Source organism: Pleuronectes platessa, chromosome 23 (genome assembly GCF_947347685.1).
Source record: "Pleuronectes platessa chromosome 23, fPlePla1.1, whole genome shotgun sequence".
Classification (NCBI taxonomy): Eukaryota; Metazoa; Chordata; class Actinopteri; order Pleuronectiformes; family Pleuronectidae; genus Pleuronectes; species Pleuronectes platessa.
The window spans coordinates 11,625,801-11,646,659 of NC_070648.1; the positions used below are offsets into that span (position 1 = coordinate 11,625,801).

A 20,859-nucleotide genomic window follows, 5' to 3' on the forward strand; every position below is an offset into this window, starting at 1 on the left:
TTTGCCAGGAAGACACTTACATGTATAAAATTCTCAATGTTCAGTCTGAACAGCCCAAATCACGGTTTTCAAATATCTAAAGGTCCAATATCTGCTTTGCCAAATAATGCATTCCCCTCGCAGGTCTCTTTTCAGACATCTGATAATTTGGGCAATGTTGACTTTACATTGAGAACTTCGTACATCTAACACTCATCTGGTCTGAGAAACGAAAGGGATAGAAATCTCAGCTAGCTGAACACCTGTTTAGCAGAATAATGCATTCTCCTCTTAAGTTACTAACGAATATTTTTGGGCTGTTTTGACACAATATTGGTTAAATTTTTATAAACAAAACTTATTAAGTCTGAGAAAAAAAGGGGATGCAAATTTCGATCTCGATCTCGAATGAACGATAGGATAATTTATCATCATTCATAAGCACCAACAAAAAAGATTATATCGTTTTTAAATAGTTGCCATAGAGATGTTTACGTCTAGGAGCATCGTTCCGTTGTAACTGTGCGCGCTCCCGCGAGGTGCATACAATTCTCGGGGCAGAATTTAGTGTAGCACTGATTCTAGTGGTCACGCGGAAGCAGTTGGCCAATGGAGGCGCTTCTTGCAGAGGCGCGCAACTTGATTCAGGAAGTACACATTTTGTTTTCTCTCCGGGCTCGCGCTGACAGGAAAACTGAGCAGAAATCCCTAAAAAACACAAGAAACTTGGTTAAAAGAGACAAATTCAGGTGAAAATGACCGAGTCCACTCCCCTGTCATCGCTGGGGAAAGGGGACGGTTTACATCAACAAGGTAAGACAACAAATGGAATGTGTTTACTCCTTTTGACACTGTAACTTTGGAAAAAGAGGCTTATGAGTGATTAAAACCTGATTTATTTTCGAATTAGGGGCACATTAAGACATGAAAGAAGTTTCCATATTGATTATTTATATCTTATAATCACAAATTATCGTGTTATAAATGGGGGGAAAGACTGAAGAAGCTGTAACACCTATTAAAGGTTGTGTTGTTAGTCCAATTCATGTCATTATGAGGATTTGACTGTATTTACTTCTCCCCCCCTCAAGTTCTCGCCTCCTTCCCTCTGTGTGACTTGGCTGAGGAGGACCTGACCCGGAACCCCTTGTTCTGTAAGCTCCTCGCCACCCTGGCTCAACATGTGGACCAGACTGGGCTCACCGCGTCGCTGAGGTCAGAGCTGGACAAGGTACCAGCAGCACCGTGGTCACACAGGGCCAAAAAAACGTTCCGCGTTCATTAACCTACATCACACATACTCCGTATGAGTTACATACTTGTGACTGCAGCTTTTGGCCAGAAGGATCTCTTCCTCAAAATGTAAGGATGCTTCGTAGTGGTGGACCTCAAGATCATAGGTTGTTTCCACCACCATCACTATACACCCTCACCTGAGGAAGGCCCCGCCAGGGTGTGTCCCATAGCCACGATTTAAGGGTTACGGATCTATGCCCTGAATAATCTTCAGGTCGTGGTATAAATGACTCCTGATAGAGATTTAAGATTTCCTACTTACCAAATGATCGGGACAGACTCCCTATCAGATACATCTCCTGTAACGACTTCTACAGTCATATTCTCATGATTGCAGCTTTCAGCCAGGGAAAGATGACGTCAGGTGGCGTCCAAACTTCCTCCTTTCTTAAATTAGACCAAACAGCCATGTGCTGGATTTGCCATAGTATGATAAGTTGTTCCTATTGAAAGACACAGTAGGTGTTTATGACTTACTGACATCTACTGGTAACCAGTAAGACGGACAGTCACTCAGATGGAACCTCTTTCGTCAGAGCCTCGAGGTTGTTAGGTTTTATGTGTGTGTATAAGACTTACCAAGCCATCAACCCAGATATATCTGTCCAGCCACTTTATACCAGCACATTGAAAACCATTTGACAGTGACTTTTACACGATTCAGTTTGTCTTACCTCGGCCGATCAGCATGTGTGCTTCTGTAAAACTGGCATACAGAATGAAGGACACATATTTGTTTGCCCTTTTACACAGGATATCCTTGAAAAATATGGACACGACTCCTCTGAACAGAGTTATAACTTGTGTACACGGACAAAGGAAACTTAGTTATTATACATACTTGTTTAGCAACAGGATGATTGATTATTATATTACCTTTTAATATCATTGAGGTCTTTTTTTTCATAATGAGTTTGTTTTGTATATGAATTTTTCTCTTCTTTTATTCCAGGCAGAGCAGAAGCTGCAGAGCCAGAGGCGTCACTGGCTGCGCTCGGAGAGCCTCCACAGAGGGCTGCAGGAGATGATCCAGGACTGCTCTGTCAGGAAGCACCACGCCATCGTCCCCCCTGACCAGACCATGGTATTTTTCTCATACACATTGGTACAGTCCACAAGTGCACAAGCAGTTGCATGGATTTAATGACAACATTTTTATTGTTGGTCAATAAAGCTGCTAAACGTGACTGTTAAAAATAATTGCACTTCAGTACATATAAACCTACAATAAATTAATGTTGGTAAACAGTGCATTGTTTGTTCATGTTTACCAAAGTGACAAGAAGAGACTGCAGTGCTTTTATTGATTAAGTTGACAAAAGTACAAATGTAATGCATCACTTGCTTTGGTTTTGTGTTTGTAGTTCCATGAGACAATGGAGAAGTGTCTGCTGGTTGCTCAGTGTGTAAGACAGCTGGATCCCAGCACGACCACCAACCAGGACCAGCCCTCCATTCTGGGCCTGAACACCCAACAGGTGATGGAGCTCATGCCACCAGAGAAGGTGAATAATAAAATTGCAATTTATTTATCAATTGTTATTTATTTAATTAAATAGAAGAAAAAAAATTGCTGCAGATGCTGCAGTAGACATATTGTTTAGGGGCAACAATTAAAAACCAATATGATCTTACTTATCAGTTTGGGTGTATTACCTGTGTGTTTCCCTTTGCCTAAATGATATTTGTGTTTTCCAGAATGTACAAAGAATGAAACAGAGTTTACCGAGAGAGCTGGAGAAACATCTCAAGAAAAAGTGTCTCAACCTCCTCGCTTACTACCAACCTGAATGGGGTACATTTACTAAACAGGGATTTATCTGTGGTTATGAGCAAAAAATGTACTTCTCATTCACTGTCAAAACCTTTATAAGTCTATGTCATAGTGTTGCATGTTTTGTAATCTCTTCTAGAGAACGAGAGTGAGGGTCTGAAGAACAGCAAGTTGTCTCACCTGTCAGTCCAGCTGGACAATGAGCAGAAAAGAGCGAAGGGTATGAAGGAGACGTGTAGGGAAAACACTGTTCTCCTGCAGAGACAGACTCAACTCTACCTCTCTGTAAGTACTTCAATGAATTAGTTAATTCATTGAGTTAATTAACCTTATCTAAATTCATCTGCTTTTAATCTGCAGGTTGCCAAATATAATTTCCATGCATTTCAGAATATGTTATTGCTCTTTCTTCCTCATAACCAGGAGCTGGTCAAGTGTATTCAGCTTCTCCAGTCTCTCATCCTGGACCACAGGCTGAAGACCCAGACAGACTTGGACAGAAAGAAGTTGGAATACTTTGAAGGCAAATGTGAATTAGTCTTACAGAAGATAAAGTAAGCAGATTTCAATGCCTCACCTGCATATTTACATTTGCATTCGATTGGAATATTACTTTTGCATTACTTGACACTCTGTTATTATAAAGTTGTTCATTGAGAAGAACACACATCTCTTCAGTGATACGATGTTGCTGGTAGGAACAACATCTTTTTTTAACCTGGCATCAGCAGGCAATATAGCACATTGTCCCAAATTATTACTGCAGTAGTATTGCAACTCTTACTGAAAAGAAGATATATACAATGTGTAAACATGTATTTCTGTTTCTCATATTTCCTCTTCTCTTCGTTTTTAAAGGGCCGAGATGGTAGAAATCCAGCTGGACACGTACACAGCCGACGCAATATCTGCTCATAGAAAGATAAGGCAAGACATTTTTTTGTCTATCTATATCTTTTACAGATCAATTTGATCAAATATTCCCGATAGCATTCATGTTTTTTTGAGACTTTGCTATTTTCCGAAGGGCAACTAATATTTGTTGAAGAAATTCATACTTTTTCACTTGTATTTGTCATGTTCTTTGAATTTATCCTTATCCAAGCCTTCAGAACCACGTGGATGTAGTTTGTCTACTAATCAAACTGAATCATTCTGTTGCATCTCCATTTCAGGGAAAAGTTGCAATCCGAGCTGAAGACCCGTCGGGTGGAGAAGCAGTCTGTGGAGATGAAACTCGCCTCTTTTGAGATCTTGGGCAGAGATTTCGAGGCCCTGGCTGAGGAATACTGCAGATTACTGCAGGAGATCGAAGCGAAAAACTGGGCTCTGAAGGAGTTCGCCCAGTACAACCAGAAGTGATGATCACGTCTGACACTGGGACAACAGCCAGTGCTTTCCCTTTTCACGGTGTTACAACGCTCACAGTGACATGCTGGCTTTTGGACACCTGACACCTCTGCCGTGTAGCATGTTGTTCAAATAAAGTCAACACTGAGGATGTCATCCAAGCCCCCAGAAGAAACCTCCATGAACCTTTGCCATTAGAGATGACATAATGTTTTAACTTGTTGATAAAAAGATGTTGTTTACTTCGTCTTAATAAATTAAGTTTCCTAAAATACTCCCATATTAGTGCATCAGCATGGCACTCAGTATTCCACCTTGTTTTTTTCCACCCAAACCTTTTTAGAGTTCAAACCTTCATCAGAACCTATTACATGCCTACGCTGAAATCTAAACTTCTTGCACGTGGCCCCATGGTAACTTTGGTTTTCTATAAATATATTCTATATCTGCCTTTATAGCAGCTTACTCTACTTAGTATATGATGCATATGGAGGCATGCAATATCAATGTTATGGAAATATAAAATGATTTGCCAGTACAAACACCAGCTACTTAAAATGTTTGACTGCTCGCAACAGTTATTTAGCCGCAGTTTGCAATTTCTTCCACTAGTGAGCAGTGTACTATACATTTTCACTGACATCTGCAGATTTACAGGACATAGAGAACATTAATCTAGGTCTCCTTGTTTCACTTTCCTCCTCTGTAATCCTAGTAATAACATTCATTGATACAACAGCTTGTTTTGACTTGAATCATGCTGTATTTAGCTTCAAATCAGCAATACAATTGTCTCATAAATGCATTCAGTTCACTATTTAGTTGAAATATTCTCAAGTTTTATTTGTCAAATGTACAATGAAAGTCAGCTCAGCAACTGATCTGAGGTATTAATATAGTATTGATGAGTGTTTGTGGCGTGTGAGAAGGCATCCGACCACCTTGTGATCAATCAGTGTCTTCTCTCAGTGAAACAGTTTTATTTCAGACATTGTCAGTGTTTCATCGTCCTCAGATTAAAATATGAGGAGCTAGATTCAGAATCCACCGGGACAGAGACTTGGATAATCAATGAATTCACTTTAAAGTAAAAAAAAAAAACAGATTTTTTATGAAATATATTTCTTTAATATATGCGTGACTTTTATTTCTGCCTTTTATTCGGGCCCGCCAACAACTCCTGCATACCTACAAAAGATTCCCCCCATTAGAATGTTCGGCTCTTTTAAAGTTGAAAAAGAAAAAAGAGATCAAAAAGACTACAGCTGTTGTTACAAATAAGAAATTACCATATTGTGGAAAAAGGCAGAAGCGTGGTCTTCTTTTCGTAGACGATCTTTGTTAACTCCGCCTGGCCGAGGAGAAACTGAAGGGGGTGGGAGTGAAGCATCTCGCTGTGCTTAGACCTTCTCTGCTACCCTCTCATCAGCAGCAGCAGCCCCGCCTCGCGACGCGCGAACCGCTGGCTGCTCCACATCAGCCCGCATCTGGCTGTCACAGCAGCCGCCGCTCCGCCCGCCCGGTGTCGCGGCATGCTCGTATTCAAACCGGGTCTCACACACACACGCGCCCGCACAGAGGACTCGTAACCGGAGGCAGACGCTATGTCGGAGGTGCGGAAATTCACGAAGAGGCTGAGCAAACCCGGGACGGCCGCGGAGGTCCGGCAGAGCGTGTCGGAGGCGGTGAGGAGCTCCGCGGACCCGGTGGTGAGTCTGTGCGCTCATGCTAACCATGGATAATCCCTAACGGGTTAGCCCGCTAACTCCCCTCCACCCCCCTCCCTCCCCTCTCCTCTCCTCTCTCTGTCTCTCACGGGGAAGCACGCGCATTCTCCGCTCCTCTCTTTCCCTCATGTCCCCCCCCCCCTCCCTCCACAGTTTTCATTCACTGGTTATCTCCCGGCACCTCCAGCAGCGGTAGCCCCGCAGCAGCAGCCGCAGCTACCAGTCTCTTTACTGGCAGAGGAACGCCGCTGTCCCCGCGTGTGATGCTTAAGAAGCACGAGTGTCGGCTCGTGTTTGTCAGAACTCGCAGTATGAGAAGATTGCGTGACATTGCGTTCAGGGACACATGCTTTTTTATTTCTTTTGTGTGCTGGCGGATGAGGAGCAGTGCCAGTTGGACAGCTGCAGCATGGCTACCCCCGTGCCGGCCTTATTATTGGAGCCGAGTGGCCACAGTGAGCCAAGGAAGGCTCCATAACTGCTGTGGGTTGATTTTGCAAAAAAAAAAAATACAGTTGTGTTCTTCCTTCACTTGGATTGAATAGCAGTGCTGGTCGCTGCCAGGGGCTCGAGGCTGACTGCAATAATGAGAAGGGGATTAGGCGCAGTGGCTTGAGATGAGTAGCATTTAGGATCCTGCTGATACAGCATGTGTGCGTGTGTGTGTGTGTGTGTGTGTGTGTGTGTGTGTGAAATCATTTTCATGTCAGTAAGTCAAAGGCATGACATTTGTCTTGATGTCATTGCAAAGTGCACGCACGCCTCCTGATGCATTGTCTTCTTCATGGTTTAACTCAAACCATCTGACAGCTCAAATACAAATACTCCTAATGTGTCAATGACAAAACTGCATGCTCAAGCCCCCCCTCCCCATACAAAAAACACACACACAAGAGCCTCACATCCTGGGCCCCTCAGAGAGTGCAGCCGGATGCCTTTTTGTAAGAGACAAACGATTGTTCCCTGGGGTTTTCAGTCTGCAGTCTTATGATGAGCATCTTGAGGACTGTGACGCAAAAGAGTTTCCCAGCATAGTAATCTTGTGATAAGGTTCTGATCACTGCAACAGAGGTGGGTGTGTGTTTTGTGTTTGTAGCCATGCGTCTTGTTGTCTTTTTTAGCAGGCTGCTCATTTTAAAGGAGGGAGCGGTTGGCTTGGTAACTGAGAACAAACGCTGTTTTGTGGAGGGTTGCACGGCCGCGTTCCTCTCACATGGGGATTCCCTCAGGCATGCTGTGACCATGCTTCCCTCAATGTGTGTTTGTGTGTTCTTCATCCCCTCCTATTTCTAAATCTCCCTTTCCCTGTCTGTTTTTAGATTTCTCTGTGCGTCTCCATGTATCCAAGCAGATAGAGTTTGTATGATGTAAGGCACCCCCTCGGCTGTTTAGTGTTGGACTTATTGGAGTTTCCATCAGCTGATGTTACTGGACTTGTTTTCAAGTCCGCTGCCATGTCTGTGGTTAATGGTCAATTTAGATATCAAACTGGATGTTGGGCATGGGAGAGAAATGTAAAGCCCTCATCTCATTGAGGAAAGAGATCCATCCTGTGAAACCCCTGATGTAACAAACAACTAGAATGGCACTTAGTCGAGGGCATACCACTGCAAGGGCCCAGTAGTCCCCATTACGTCATCAAGATCCATTTATTAGTCCTTGAGAAGTCAGTGAAATTGTAATTAAAAACAAAAAAACAGGTCCTATCTCACACTGTTAACGGAAGTGATAAAAAAGGACTGAATCTGACCCAGATCTGCACATTTAATGTATCTCTTTCCTCTGACCCATACCACAGCCTTCCTCAAATTTAGTGGTACTCTTTGCAGTAGTTTCTGCGTAATCTTGCTTACAAACAAACATATAAATGGACGGGGGTGAAAACATAACCTCCTTGGTGGTTGTTTACTTTAGTAACAGAACTATGTTGATTATTACTATAGTTTCCCTGGTGGTGTGACACAAGAAAGCCTCTCGGTGCAGCACATTGGAAAGATGTTGTTAATTTATACATAATTAAGGGCTTCATGTTATCTGATGACACAGTAACAAAAAATGAAAAGTGTAATAAATCAGTTTATCAGCCAACAGGGAATTAATGGGCAACTCATTTTCTGATATAATACCATGCGTACATAAACATTTATAGACTATTATAAGTACATATGCAAGTATTGTATACAATATAAATATACCTCAGCCCTCCACAGCATGGTTCCAGAAGTAAAAATCCCATTAATATCCTTGAAATTGGGATTATCAGCCATAATATTTAAACCAAAATCGTTATAGCATATGTAATAACATTTTTGGGATTATTTGTAGATTTTGTTTTTTGCATTAACAAGAAGATCTTTTTGTGTATAGGACATTTCTTATAGACAGTGAGTAATGGAAGAAGAAAAAAGCTAACTAGGCCTCTTTTCGTCCCTTGAAGGAGCAGCTGTGTGTCTGCGCTTCTCATACACACACACACAGATTGGAGCACTTACTGGGGTCAGCCGTGGGACAATTCCTTCATACTGTATGTAGCTTGCATGACAGTGTGTGTGTGTGTGTGTGTGTGTGTGTGTGTGTATGTGTGTGTGTGTGTGTGTGTGTGGGGGAACTCATCCATTGTGTATAAGCGTAAGCCTCTGTAGCCAACATGATAAAATCCACCTGGTTGTTTTGGAGCCTTGAAAGCCTTACATCTGCAGAACCATAATGGGACACAGACGTCTGGCACTGCACCTTCGCTAACATCATCGTCGTCATCATGGTTCCCCGCGAAGGCAGACTGGGAGTCGTGGTTTGGTGTGTGATTGTTTGAGTGTTCTCCTCAGTCAGGTTGATAGCTGAAAGGAGAACGCGCAAAGCATAATAGGAGATTATGACACAAGCAAGATGGGAAAGTGCCTTGATTGCAGGCATCACAACTGTTTCGCCCAAGTGTTAGGCCATGTCCTCAGGGTTTCAGCTTCTTTGCATTTCTCAATCAGTGAGACATGTGGCCTCACAGCTGCCTGTTCGTAATTCGTAAGCTTCTTTCCTCTTCTGTAAAAAGCAGAACTTTTTCTCATCCGTCTTTCCTCCTCTCTGAACTCGCTTCCTCTCTCGCCCTCCCTCTCTCTCTGTAATACGATCAGTGTTGTCGCCGAGCCACTGTGTGCTGCTGAGCCGGCGCCTCCGACATGTAGAGCCGCGGTTGAGCCGTGTTGCACATGACAGGAAGCAGAGCTGCTGCTTCGGGTGCAGCCGCGGCTCGGCCACATGTAATCCTTTCAACAGACTTGTAGGTGTTGTGTATTGCTGCTGCTCAGGCTGCTGGTTGTTGTGTTGTGGGGTATGTGTGTGAAATGATTGATAATGCAGAATAATGGACATATACACAAATATCACATGTGTTGTAGGGGTTGTTTAGGTAGTTTTTTTATTTTGATTAGTGGTTAAAAAAATGGGAGACATGTGTGGATTTTTGTTGGTTTATGTGGACAGCCACGATAGTCAGTGTCTGGCGGAAAGATTTGCAGAGAACACTCGAGTAACTGGCTTAAATGACAGCACCAAATTCCTGGTTGGAGAACATGGAAAGGGAACACTTTTTTCCCCTACAGTCTTTTATTCAAGGAGGATTTGTTAACCCCTTAAACATCCCTGAATTCATCTTGTGCTGCCAAAGATTGTTTAAATCTGCAAAATGTATTTTTAAGTTACGAGAGAGAAGGGTTCCAAAGATATGAAACGGGTCGGACTCAAATTTGAGCGAGAACTTGCCTGTCTTGGGTTTGAATGTTTCCCTTAGTATAAACATCTTATTGTACTGTGTGTAATTCAATATCTTTTTAAACCGCTATAACATTAACACCCCAACATAATAAGCACATATAAAGATAAGGTTTGTGGAGAAAAAACAACAACATATTTTCTCATTATTTCACAAGACCATTAAAAAGATTGATGACGTGTCTCCACCCGTTGTACAGAAATGAAGGCTGAATATCCCAGTTACAGGTGCTGCCATCTTGTGCTTTTGACGTCATTTAGAGCCAACGTCTTTTGGTAAAAAAAATTGGATGTTCATGTTGGACCTTGTTACTTTTAGTAAGAATAAAATATGTTTTCATATTTCTTGGAATCGATATCAGTTTACTTAGGAAGATGTTTTTAACATTTAATATCTCAGAAACACTTCCCCAGAAACACTTCCTGTACCCAGAATAACAATACACACTGTAAACATACCCAGTGGTTGTTGTAGATTGAAGGCAGTAGAAAGCAGTGGAGACCAACAAGCAGTAAAAAAGAAAAAGACAGCCAGACTGCTGCATAACTTTACTGCTGACTATTTCCCTCAGCTGGAAAACACAGCTCTGGATCTCAGCTGCTCGACAGTTCAATGGAAAGTTAACGGAGCACGAGGTAGAAAATCACTCTCTCATATTTTCCCAGCTGTAGGAGCGCAGGCAGAGTCTCTCCGCGTACATGTGCGTTTACTGCCTGCTGACCCGGTGGCAGCGGATCACTGATGTGGCACAGAGGCTGATATACAGCCTGATTTCTGCTCCGGCCCAAACAGCCTGGTGGCTGCTTTGCCAAGGCTTATTGGCTAAGCTATTCATCACAAGTCTTCTCTGCTTAGCTCAAGCTTAAAGTGGCACTTTCTTGGAAATTAATTCTGAACCTCTCCAAGTGGTTTAGGGCCATGTTTGTTATCACATCCTGACCTAGTTGGAGAAGGGAATGCCAAGTTTTTAGCAATTTTAAACATAACAGAGGCAGATTTCAGATCATCCACTTCTCTATGAAACTGAAAACAGGAAGATATAGGTCAGGACTTTCATGTGACATATCTGTTGAGTATTGTACAATTTGTATAAACCAGTGCAATGCCCTTTCCAAACCTGCCTGTTTGGATGGGGCTGTTCTCTCGGCCTGTGTTAATGCCCAAGAGCTACTTCAGTATTTTTCAACGTGTGAAGGTAATAAAATGAACGATTCAATAAAAACTGACAGACAGAAAGACCTTTGTGGAATTAGTAGATAGATGTCTCTAATAAGAAGATGATCTTCATTTAACTACACATAATTGTCTATTTTTTTATGTTCTCACCTTCGTTGGCCTTTCTGCATTTGCCCACACATTTCCTCTCAGTTGCTTTTTTTTTCATCCACCCACAATTCTCTGAGCAATGATTTCCCTGCACCATGACAGCCGTCTGAACTTTGCAGTAGCCTCTCTGATCTCTTGCGGCTGTGCTGTTATTACACGGTTGGTGAAAAGTTGTGAGGGCTTGTTAACTGCTTTCAAATGGCTTATACACAACCAAGGTAAAACTATCAAGGATGTGAGATCAAGAAGATGTTTATTTGAAACGACATGTTTTTTATATCCTTACTCTCTTCCCCCCTCAGGAGCAGCCAAAGATAATCGAACCGCTGGACTATGAGAATGTGGTGTTTCAGAGAAAGGCCCAGATGCACAGTGACCCCAACAGAGACCTGCTGCTCTGCCCGGTGGACGATGTCTCGGTGAGTCGCCGACCCACATCATCATCCACTCTGTCCTCTGGGACTGACCCGGTCTCCGTCATCAGCATGAAGTCACGAGTCAGGGGGAATTCAAAAGCTTCTGTTTATTTAGAACTTCAGAGTTTTATTTGCCTGAATGAATTTCTTATTTGCTTTTTTCTGTTCAGTAAAAATGTAAGCCCACTGAGCAAACTAAGATCAGGGAGAGCTGGGACATAATCGTCAACACACACATTTCTAATGTGATGACGCACTGTCACAAAAAGTTATTGTGCCATCCTTGTGGTTCTTTACTTTTATTATATAATTATCGCAATATAATTTCATCAAAAGCAATACAACAAAGGTTCAATATACATATATACTTATAAATACATTGCTTATGTAATGTGCAAACCAGATGAGGAGATAATTGATAGAACCCAGAGTTTAAAACCAAAACTTTCACTCAGGAGCCAAAGTCTTTAAATAATCATTTGAAATTTAATCTTGATGATTATCGATTATCTGCTTACTGATATGAAAATGTTTGTCTTGATATAATTTTGGACCATATCGTAATAGGCAGAAATGCACTGAAGTAATATGCATGTAACAGTCAACTTAATACATCACTTAAATTATTCACAAAATAATCAATATCCTGTATACAAAACAGCATAAATGTGTGTTTATTGGGTCAAACAGATATGCAGCATGTGCATGTATCTCCTGCATCACAATTCACCTCACAATCAACCTCTGAGTTGAAGTTCCAGTACTAATCTTATAACACAGAAACCTGTACTACCATCTTCACAGTAAACAGGAACAAAGCGCTGTAACAGAATATCACATAAACATCAAGGTTTACAGGTTGAGCAGTCAAACACAACCCAGCAAGGTACCTCTGTTCTGTATTTATCGGCGCTGTCTGACACATGTGGTTTTGTTTAGCACCGTGTCTAGTTTTTTCTTCTTCTCGTGTCCGTAGAGAATCTTTTCACACTCATTTGTCCCTGCCGTCTGTTTCTCGCTGTGTCTTTGCCTGTGTTTTTTTGGGGGGTTCGTGCTGTGCTTACAACGTTTACAAGTAGCTACACAAGTATGCTTCTGCCAATGAGTGTGTGTGTGACTCACTCTGTGTGTGTGTGTGTGTGCTATGCAGGAGTCCCAGCTCTCCCGCCAGAGGAGGACGGTTGTTCCCTCGGTGCCCCAGAATGCTGAGCGGGAGGCCAGGAGTCTATTTGCCAAAGAGGTACTAAAACACAGACGTCCCCGCTTTTGTAAATTTTTGGCAATAACGTCCAGTCCTTTCTGAAGCTAAAAAGAGAGGGTTAGCAGTGAAAGAGGCATTCACTGCTGGCATCAAATCTTCTGAATGATATGACTTAAACTTCCTTTTGATAGTTAGACATTAGACATTAAATTCATATAAACTCCTAAGAGATGATTTCGTCTTTCTCATCACATGTTTTGGTCACTCAAAGCTCTCAAAGAAACACTGGCCCATCGTGAACTCACGCTCTCCTGATGATATATTGTACTGGCAATGAAAAACAGACTTGCCTGGCATGTTGTGGATGCACTCTGCTGCTGCTGTGCCAGGCTCTAATCTGTGTTCATGACCGTGGTAGAGCATGGAAACAACTGTCATAGGAGTTGTTAATACAGACCTTGGCTTACTCAGCATAACTTCAACAAAGATGCATTCATTTGCCCTAACTGAGAAATTCTGCTCGCAATTTCACACTGAACAAAGTGACATATACAATGAAAACCATCTTGAGGAGTAATCAAGTGGAGTCACGGTAGGAGTGACTACTTCTTCTGCTGCTTTCCAGTTCTTAAGTGGACGATATTAAGCTTGAGTTTTATCCAAAAACATGGAACCACGCAAAGTTTCTGTTTCTGTCCTTTTCTGGCATGGTATGGTTCTTGTAATTCAGTGTGTCTGCTGCTCCTAATCCAGCTCTCTGTGTTTGTCAGTGCATCAAGATGTACAACACTGACTGGCATGTAATCAACTACAAATATGAGGCCTTCTCTGGTGACTTCCGCATGTTGCCAAGGTAAGGAAGATAAGGAAAAGAAAAAATACAGTTTGGATATGTGGAGAATTTAGATGTTTGCAGAAAAACATTGGAGCATTTATCCATCCAGTATGTTACATGCATCCCTGTTGCTGTCTGACTCTACAACACCATTACAAATGCAAAATAAATACTGCACTTCTTCCCATATCACAATTATTTTATGCTATTTTTAATGAAAATGTCCTTCTTGCACTAGGTTCCTCTTGCACATTATCTGAATAAAGCATACCAACTATAATATATTATATAATTCCACATGTATGCCTCTTGTTATGAAAGTCAGCCATTATATATTCATACAAATATTGTGTACTAGATAGATAGATAGTACAATATTAGAGAGTGCTTTATCTGTCCTCATCATCGGGTCAGCACAGTATAGGCAGGGAGCTGATTTATTGACTACCTGCTCTCTCTCACCATCTTTTCAAAGCAAAGGCCTGAAGACAGACAAGCTGCCAGCTCACGTGTTTGAGATCGATGAAGACGCCAAAGACGAGGTGAGTGGAGGGCCCTGAGCGTCGTTAAATCGCAGGCACTGATCGCTTGCAGGAAGATTCACAGGCCCAATTGCACCCTGCATGTATGCACAGCTTTCAGTAATGTGCCATTAAACCCCGCTCAGAAATGACCATGTGTAATTTCTTTGAATCACGGAGATATGACACAAATTGGTCTGAATGTCCTGGAACTGTTCGCACAGCAGAGTGGACATGCACTGAAATTGTAACTGAGCTCATGTCCAAGTGACTTATGGTCTGTCGTCAACAAAGCAGCTTGACCGTAAGAGAGGGAGAGAGAGCAGGGCAGTGAAACCAGAAGCCTTATAGATCCTATAAATAGCTCTCATCGATCCTCCTCCCCTCTGGCTGGATGTGGATAAAGTTAGAAAGAGAAATGGGTTTAATTGAAGGAAAATAAATGTTGCTCTCTTCCGAGGATGGGAAGAGCAAGGACACAGCTCTGTTTCTTCTTACAATGGTCCATGATGCTGTTACACTACCTCTGTACGAACGTGTCTGTCTGAAAGGGCAGGTCTAGTTGCACATATTGAAATGATAGGACTATGTGTGGAAAGTATCTGTCAGTTAAAGTGTATTTCTTTCCATGATCCTAAACCCTTTCTGACCCTCGGCTGGCCGTCACAATAAAACAATAATAACAGTCAGGGACATTAGGTGACAAGACTTAATACAAATGATACAGGGTGGGGCGAGGTGGCGGTGGACGTCCACTGTCTCTGACATTGTGTCCCAGGGAAGGATAGATATGAGCCAGCTGCAGGGGGAGAAACAACAGCCAATTAGATTAGAGAATGAAGCCTGGAGATAGAGAGAGGGAGAGAGAGAGACAAACAGGCAGAGGACAAACACACAAACACACACACTCACACACTCACACATACACACATACACACCTACACACCTCCTCACACCTCAACCTTTCTCAACCAGTGCCATGTTATGGGTGTAATGCTCCAAGCTGTGAATCCCTGCAAGTGTCGGTTGCATTACATAACAAAGATATTTGTGCATGTGTGTGCGCATATGAAATTGCTCACTAACAGACCAAACCCTTGCGATGAATATTTCCGTTGGGGCTGATGATCAGGTTAAATGACAGAGGCTCAATTACTCTGCTTTATGGGAAACCAAAGAAATCTTTTGATAAAAAGTTCCTGCAGGACAGTGCGTATTAAGTGTTGATTTCTTGATTTGTGATATACACGCCCTTAAGCATACCCCCGCCTCAAACCCAATGTCAGCCGGGATTGGCTCCCGACCCTCACAAGGATAAGCGGTTTAGATAATGAGTGCATATGATCGGAGATTCTTTCATGAAATTAGCTACTTTTCATAAAGAAATGTTTAATGTGTCAAGGCACTAAATACTGTAAAAAGTCTCAATAACATCAAGCTTTTGAGACTGTCTATACATAGAGTGAGAGTTCTCACATTTATATATAAAGCATTAACCTGAATGAACCTGCACAATAATGTCTGCCGTGATTGATTTCTGTTATTTGTTTGTGTCTGTCAGGACTCAGCGTCTCTGTGCTCCCAGAGGGGAGGCATCATGAAGCAGGGCTGGCTACAGAAAGCCAACATCAACAGCAGCCTGTCGGTCTCCATGAGGGTGAGTCACCACCAGACCTCCTGCCTGTTATTAATACAGCATAATAACAACATGTAGGCTTTACGACACGGCAAACAATACTCTCTCATCTTATATCCACCCATATATTGTAATCAAGAATATTATAATCAGTGTGGACAGCTGCACTATCATCAACATTCACATCTGTGTTGTACAATGATAAACATCACTAGTCAGGGGGCTTCAGAAGAAAATAGCAAAAATACTGTAAAATTAAGTGTGAATAGAGTGCAAACAGTGTTGTAAATATAAAACAAGGAAAGAAACATTAAATTAAATACAGTAATTTACACTGTTAGAAAATATAGTGTGATTGATTAGATCTTTAATTACCTCCAAAATTTTGGGAAAAAAATCATCTGTGTTAAACACATAAACAATTATTAACAACAAAATTACAATATAGAACAGTTAGTCTAAAACTTGAAATTATCATTCTGTTCATCAAAGTCAAAATATCTAAAGAACAAAGTTAAATCTCGAGAAATACACATTATACCTAAACTTTATAACCCAGATTCACCCCTTCATTTGGTATTTGGCACTTCCTGTATTTAAGAGCACTGCTTCTTATGTTGCATCCTTTTGCCAAATCCTGGCCACATATACTCCTGGCTGCACAAGTAAGGAATCTGCCACACTACTGTAAACAGAAACTCACCATAATGTCGAATATCTCATCTCATCTCATCGTCATCCGCTTATCCGGGGTCGGGTCGCGGGGGGAGCAGCTCAAGCAGGGGGCCCCAGACTTCCCTTTCCCGGGCCACATTGACCAGCTCTGACGGGGGGATCCCGAGGCGTTCCCAGGCCAGTGTTGAGATATAATCTCTCCACCTAGTCCTGGGTCTTCCCCGAGGTCTCCTCCCCACTGGACGTGCCTGAAACACCTCCCAAGGGAGGCGCCCAGTGGGCATCCTTACCAGATGCCCGAACCACCTCAGCTGACTCCTTTCTAAGTAAAGGAGCAGCGGCTCTAATCCGAGTCCCTCACGGATGACTGAGCTTCTCACCCTATCTCTAAGGGAGACGCCAGCCACCCTTCTGAGAAAACTCATCTCGGCCGCTTGTACCCGCGATCTCGTCCTTTCGGTCATCACCCAGCCCTCATGACCATAGGTGAGGATAGGAACGAAGATCGACCGGTAGATCGAGAGCTTTGCCTTGCGGCTCAGCTCTCTTTTCGTTAAAACGGTGCGGTAAAGCGAACGCAATACCGCCCCCGCTGCTCCGATTCTCCGGCCAATCTCACGCTCCATAGTACCCTCACTCGCGAACAAGACCCCGAGGTACTTGAACTCCTTCACTTGGGCTAAGGACTCATTTCCTACCCGGAGTAAGCAATCCATCGGTTTCCTGCTAAGAGTCATGGCCTCAGATTTAGCGGTGCTGATCCTCATCCCAGCCGCTTCACACTCGGCCGCCAGCCGATCCAGTGAGTGCTGAAGGTCACAAGCCGATGATCCAATGAGGACCACATCATCCGCAAAAAGCAGTGACGAGATCCTCAGACCACCGAACTGCAACCCCTCCCCACCACGACTACGCCTCGATATCCTGTCCATGTATATCACAAACAGGATTGGTGACAAGGCGCAGCCCTGGCGGAGACCAGCACCCACTGAGAACGAAACTGACTGGCTGCCGAGGACCCGAACACAGCTCTCGCTTTGGGAGTACAGGGATTGGATGGCCCTGAGGAGAGACCCCCTTACCCCATACTCCCGCAGCACCTCCCACAGTTTCTCCCGGGGGACCCGGTCATACGCCTTCTCCAGATCCACAAAACACAAGTGGACCGGATGGGCATACTCCCAGGCCCCCTCCAGGATCCTTGCGAGAGTGAAGAGCTGGTCCGTAGTTCCACATCCGGGGCGAAAACCGCATTGTTCCTCTTCAATCTGAGGTTCGACGATTGGCCGAACCCTCCTTTCCAGCACCTTGGAGTAGACTTTACCAGGGAGGCTGAGAAGTGTGATACCCCGATAATTGGTACACACTCTCTGGTCCCCCTTTTTGAACAGGGGAACCACCACCCCGGTTTGCCACTCCTTTGGCACTGTACCCGACTCCCACGCGATGTTGAATAGGCGTGTCAACCATGACAGCCCCTCAACACCCAGAGCCTTTAGCATTTCTGGCTGGATCTCATCAATCCCTGGGGCTTTGCCACTGCGGAGATGTTTGACTACCTCAGTGACCTCCACCAGGGAAATTGACGACGAAACACCATCAACCTCGAGCTCTGCCTCCAACATAGAGGGCGTGTTATTCGGATTCAGGAGTTCCTCAAAGTGTTCCTTCCAACGTCCGACGACCTCCTCAGTTGAGGTCAACAGAGTCCCGCACACTTTGGTGCCGACCGAAAGTCCTTCTCCATGACCTCTCCGAACTTCTCCCACACCCGCTGCTTAGCCTCCGACACGGCAGCAGCTGCAGCCCTTCGGGCCTGTCGGTACCCTGCAACCGAGTCAGGAGTCCTCCAGGATATCATATCCCGGAAGGCCTCCTTCTTCAATCGGACGGCTTCCCTGACCACCGGTGTCCACCACGGTGTCCGAGGGTTACCGCCCCTTGAGGAACCTAAGACCCTGAGGCCACAGCTAGCCGCCGCAGCTTCAGCAATGGAGGCTTTGAACACCGCCCACTCCGGCTCAATGTCCCCAACCTCCACAGGAATGCCAGAAAAACTCCGCCGGAGGTGTGAGTTGAAGATACCTAGGACGGGGGCCTCCTCCAGACGTTCCCAGTTCACCCGCACTACTCGTTTGGGCTTACCAGGTCTATCCGGAAATTTCCCCCATTCCCTGATCCAACTCACAACCAGATGGTGGTCGGTTGACAGTTCCGCCCCTCTCTTTACCCGAGTGTCCAAAACATGCGGCCTCAGATCAGATGACACGATCACAAAATCGATCATTGATCTTCGGCCTAGGGTACTCTGGTACCAGGTACACTTATGAGCACCCTTATGTTCGAACATGGTGTTTGTTATGGATAATCCATGACTAGCACAGAAGTCCAATAACAAACGACCGCTCGGGTTCAGATCAGGGAGGCCGTTCCTCCCCACCACGCCTCTCCAGGTATCTCCATCGTTGCCCACGTGGGCGTTGAAGTCACCCAGCAGAACTACGGAGTCCCCTACTGGAGCCCCATGCAGGACTCCATTCAGGGTCTCCAAGAAGGCCGAGTACTCTGAGCTGCTGTTTGGTGCATACGCACAAACAACAGTCAGAGTTTTCCCCCCTACAACCCTTAGGCGCAGGGAGGCGACCCTCTCGTCTACCGGGGTAAACTCCAACACCGCGGCGCTCAGCCGGGGATTTATGAGTATCCCCACACCCGCCCGGCGCCTCACGCCCTTGGCAACTCCGGAGAAGAATAGAGTCCAACCCTTATCCAGGAGTATGGTACCAGAGCCGAGACTGTGCGTGGAGGTAAGCCCCACCAGATCTAACTGGTAGCGCTCCACCTCCCTCACAAGCTCCGGTTCCTTTCCCCACAGCGAGGTGACGTTCCACGTCCCCAGAGCCAGCTTCTGCCGCCCGGGTCTGGTCCGTCGAGACCCCTGACCTTCGCTGCCACCCATGTGGCTGCGCACCCGACCCCAACGGGTCTTCCCACAGGTGGTGGGCCCATGAGATGAAGAGAGGGGGGGTGCCACGTAGTTTGTTCGGGCTGTGCCCGACCGGGCTCCGTGGCAAACCCGGCCACCAGGCGCTCGCCATCGAGCCCTCCGTCTGGGCCTAGCTCCAGACGGGGGCCCCGGGCTTCCTCCGGGCTGGGTCCCATCTCCTCTTGTATCGATATTCATTGAGGGTTTTTGAACCATTCTTAGTCTGGCCCCTCACCTGAGACCACTCTGCCATGAGAGACCCTACCAGGAGCACAAGGCTCCAGACAACACAGCCCTCAGGTTCACAGGGACACGCAAACCTCTCCACCACGATAAGGTGACGGTTCCAGGAGAGGAATGTCGAATATACAAAATTTAAAATCAAATCAAAAAAGTGTTTTGTGTTTCTGTAAAATATGTAAGTAAAAAATGAAAGTGCGTGGGGGTTACTGCGATCTTATGTTGCTGTGTGGCTGCAGATGCATCAGTCACAGCAGTGTCAGGAATGTAGAATTAGTGGAGCAACATAAACTTAGGTCATACAAGATGTGTTTAGAAGCTAAAATACTGCATTTCTCTGCAATTAATGTACTATATGATGCTAAAATACTGCATTTTTCTCTGATGAACAAGCTGCAACGATAATGAATCTCCCTGACTTGCTCTACATCGCCGTGCCTTGCAGGTATTCAAAAGGAGGTTCTTCTACCTGTCTCAGCTCCCAGACGGCTCCTACATCCTCAACTCCTACAAGGATGAGAAGAACTGCAAAGACACCAAAGGCTCCATCTACCTCGACTCGTGCATTGATGTTGTCCAGGTATGCAGGTTTTTTTTTATTTGAAAGACTCCTTAGTTTACTTTCCTCTGTGCCCACTGTGAGCTTTCCCCTCTTGGCATCAGCTCCCGCCCTCGCGAAGGTCTGCATGTTTCCTAGTCTCGCCACGCTCCAGGGGCTTTTATGTGATTTGACTGAAGAGAATTACTGCATTCCATTGACTTAAACAGAATAGTCCAGTATTAGCAGTAATTGAGGAGTTGCTGCTGCTGGCTCATGGCACAGGCTGGTGCGTCATTGACTGGGCTGCCAGGAAGCTTTCAGTTTGATGAATGCACTCTGGAGACGACAGTACAGAGTGAGGGGACTCGGGTTTAATATGAAAGCTTGTGTTTGACATGCTGACCAGATTTTACACCTGTACGGTGCTGGCTGAATTACACTGGCCCCCTGTTTATTTCAATCTAATTTTCCAAGAATTACTTTCAAATCCCGACATCATCTGGATCTATTATTCATTTAACATATAGTTCGGGGCATTTAAGCCTTTATTGATTGGTCAATGTTTAAGTGTGAAAAGGGGGGAGGTTGGA

The 20,859-nt window shown here is 44.4% G+C and overlaps 2 protein-coding genes across 5 annotated transcripts in view; both read left to right on the top strand.

The window, feature by feature from the left end:
- Positions 1-480: 480 nt before the first annotated feature.
- On the top strand, positions 481-4,673 carry haus4 (HAUS augmin-like complex, subunit 4). Its single transcript, XM_053416515.1, has 9 exons — positions 481-792; positions 1,071-1,210; positions 2,228-2,359; positions 2,640-2,780; positions 2,974-3,070; positions 3,189-3,334; positions 3,473-3,603; positions 3,908-3,976; positions 4,225-4,673. The coding sequence occupies exons 1-9, from the start codon at positions 735-737 to the stop codon at positions 4,409-4,411; spliced, it is 1,101 nt and encodes a 366-aa protein (XP_053272490.1). The 5' UTR covers positions 481-734; the 3' UTR covers positions 4,412-4,673.
- Positions 4,674-5,894: 1,221 nt separating this feature from the next.
- dock11 (dedicator of cytokinesis 11) overlaps positions 5,895-20,859 on the top strand; it is a 58,260-nt gene continuing 43,295 nt past the window's right edge. For 2 of the 4 annotated variants that reach the window (XM_053416494.1, XM_053416495.1), the window contains exons 1-7: positions 5,895-6,108; positions 11,521-11,637; positions 12,785-12,874; positions 13,606-13,688; positions 14,146-14,212; positions 15,753-15,848; positions 20,174-20,308. In XM_053416494.1, the coding sequence (XP_053272469.1) occupies positions 6,004-6,108; positions 11,521-11,637; positions 12,785-12,874; positions 13,606-13,688; positions 14,146-14,212; positions 15,753-15,848; positions 20,174-20,308 (693 nt within the window). In that variant the 5' untranslated portion in view covers positions 5,895-6,003. Of the gene's footprint in view, positions 6,109-10,390; positions 10,528-11,191; positions 11,437-11,520; positions 11,638-12,784; positions 12,875-13,605; positions 13,689-14,145; positions 14,213-15,752; positions 15,849-20,173; positions 20,309-20,859 lie in introns of those variants that run through there. The other 2 variants (XM_053416498.1, XM_053416496.1) reach the window with 2 other exon arrangements.

Coding starts and splice junctions, on each gene's coding strand:
- haus4 (XM_053416515.1), top strand. CDS start 735: ATGACCGAGTCCACTCCCCTGTCATCGCTGGGGAAAGGGGACGGTTTA. Junction 793..1,070: donor GGACGGTTTACATCAACAAG/GTAAGACAACAA, acceptor CCCCCCCTCAAG/TTCTCGCCTCCTTCCCTCTG. Junction 2,781..2,973: donor AGCTCATGCCACCAGAGAAG/GTGAATAATAAA, acceptor TGTGTTTTCCAG/AATGTACAAAGAATGAAACA.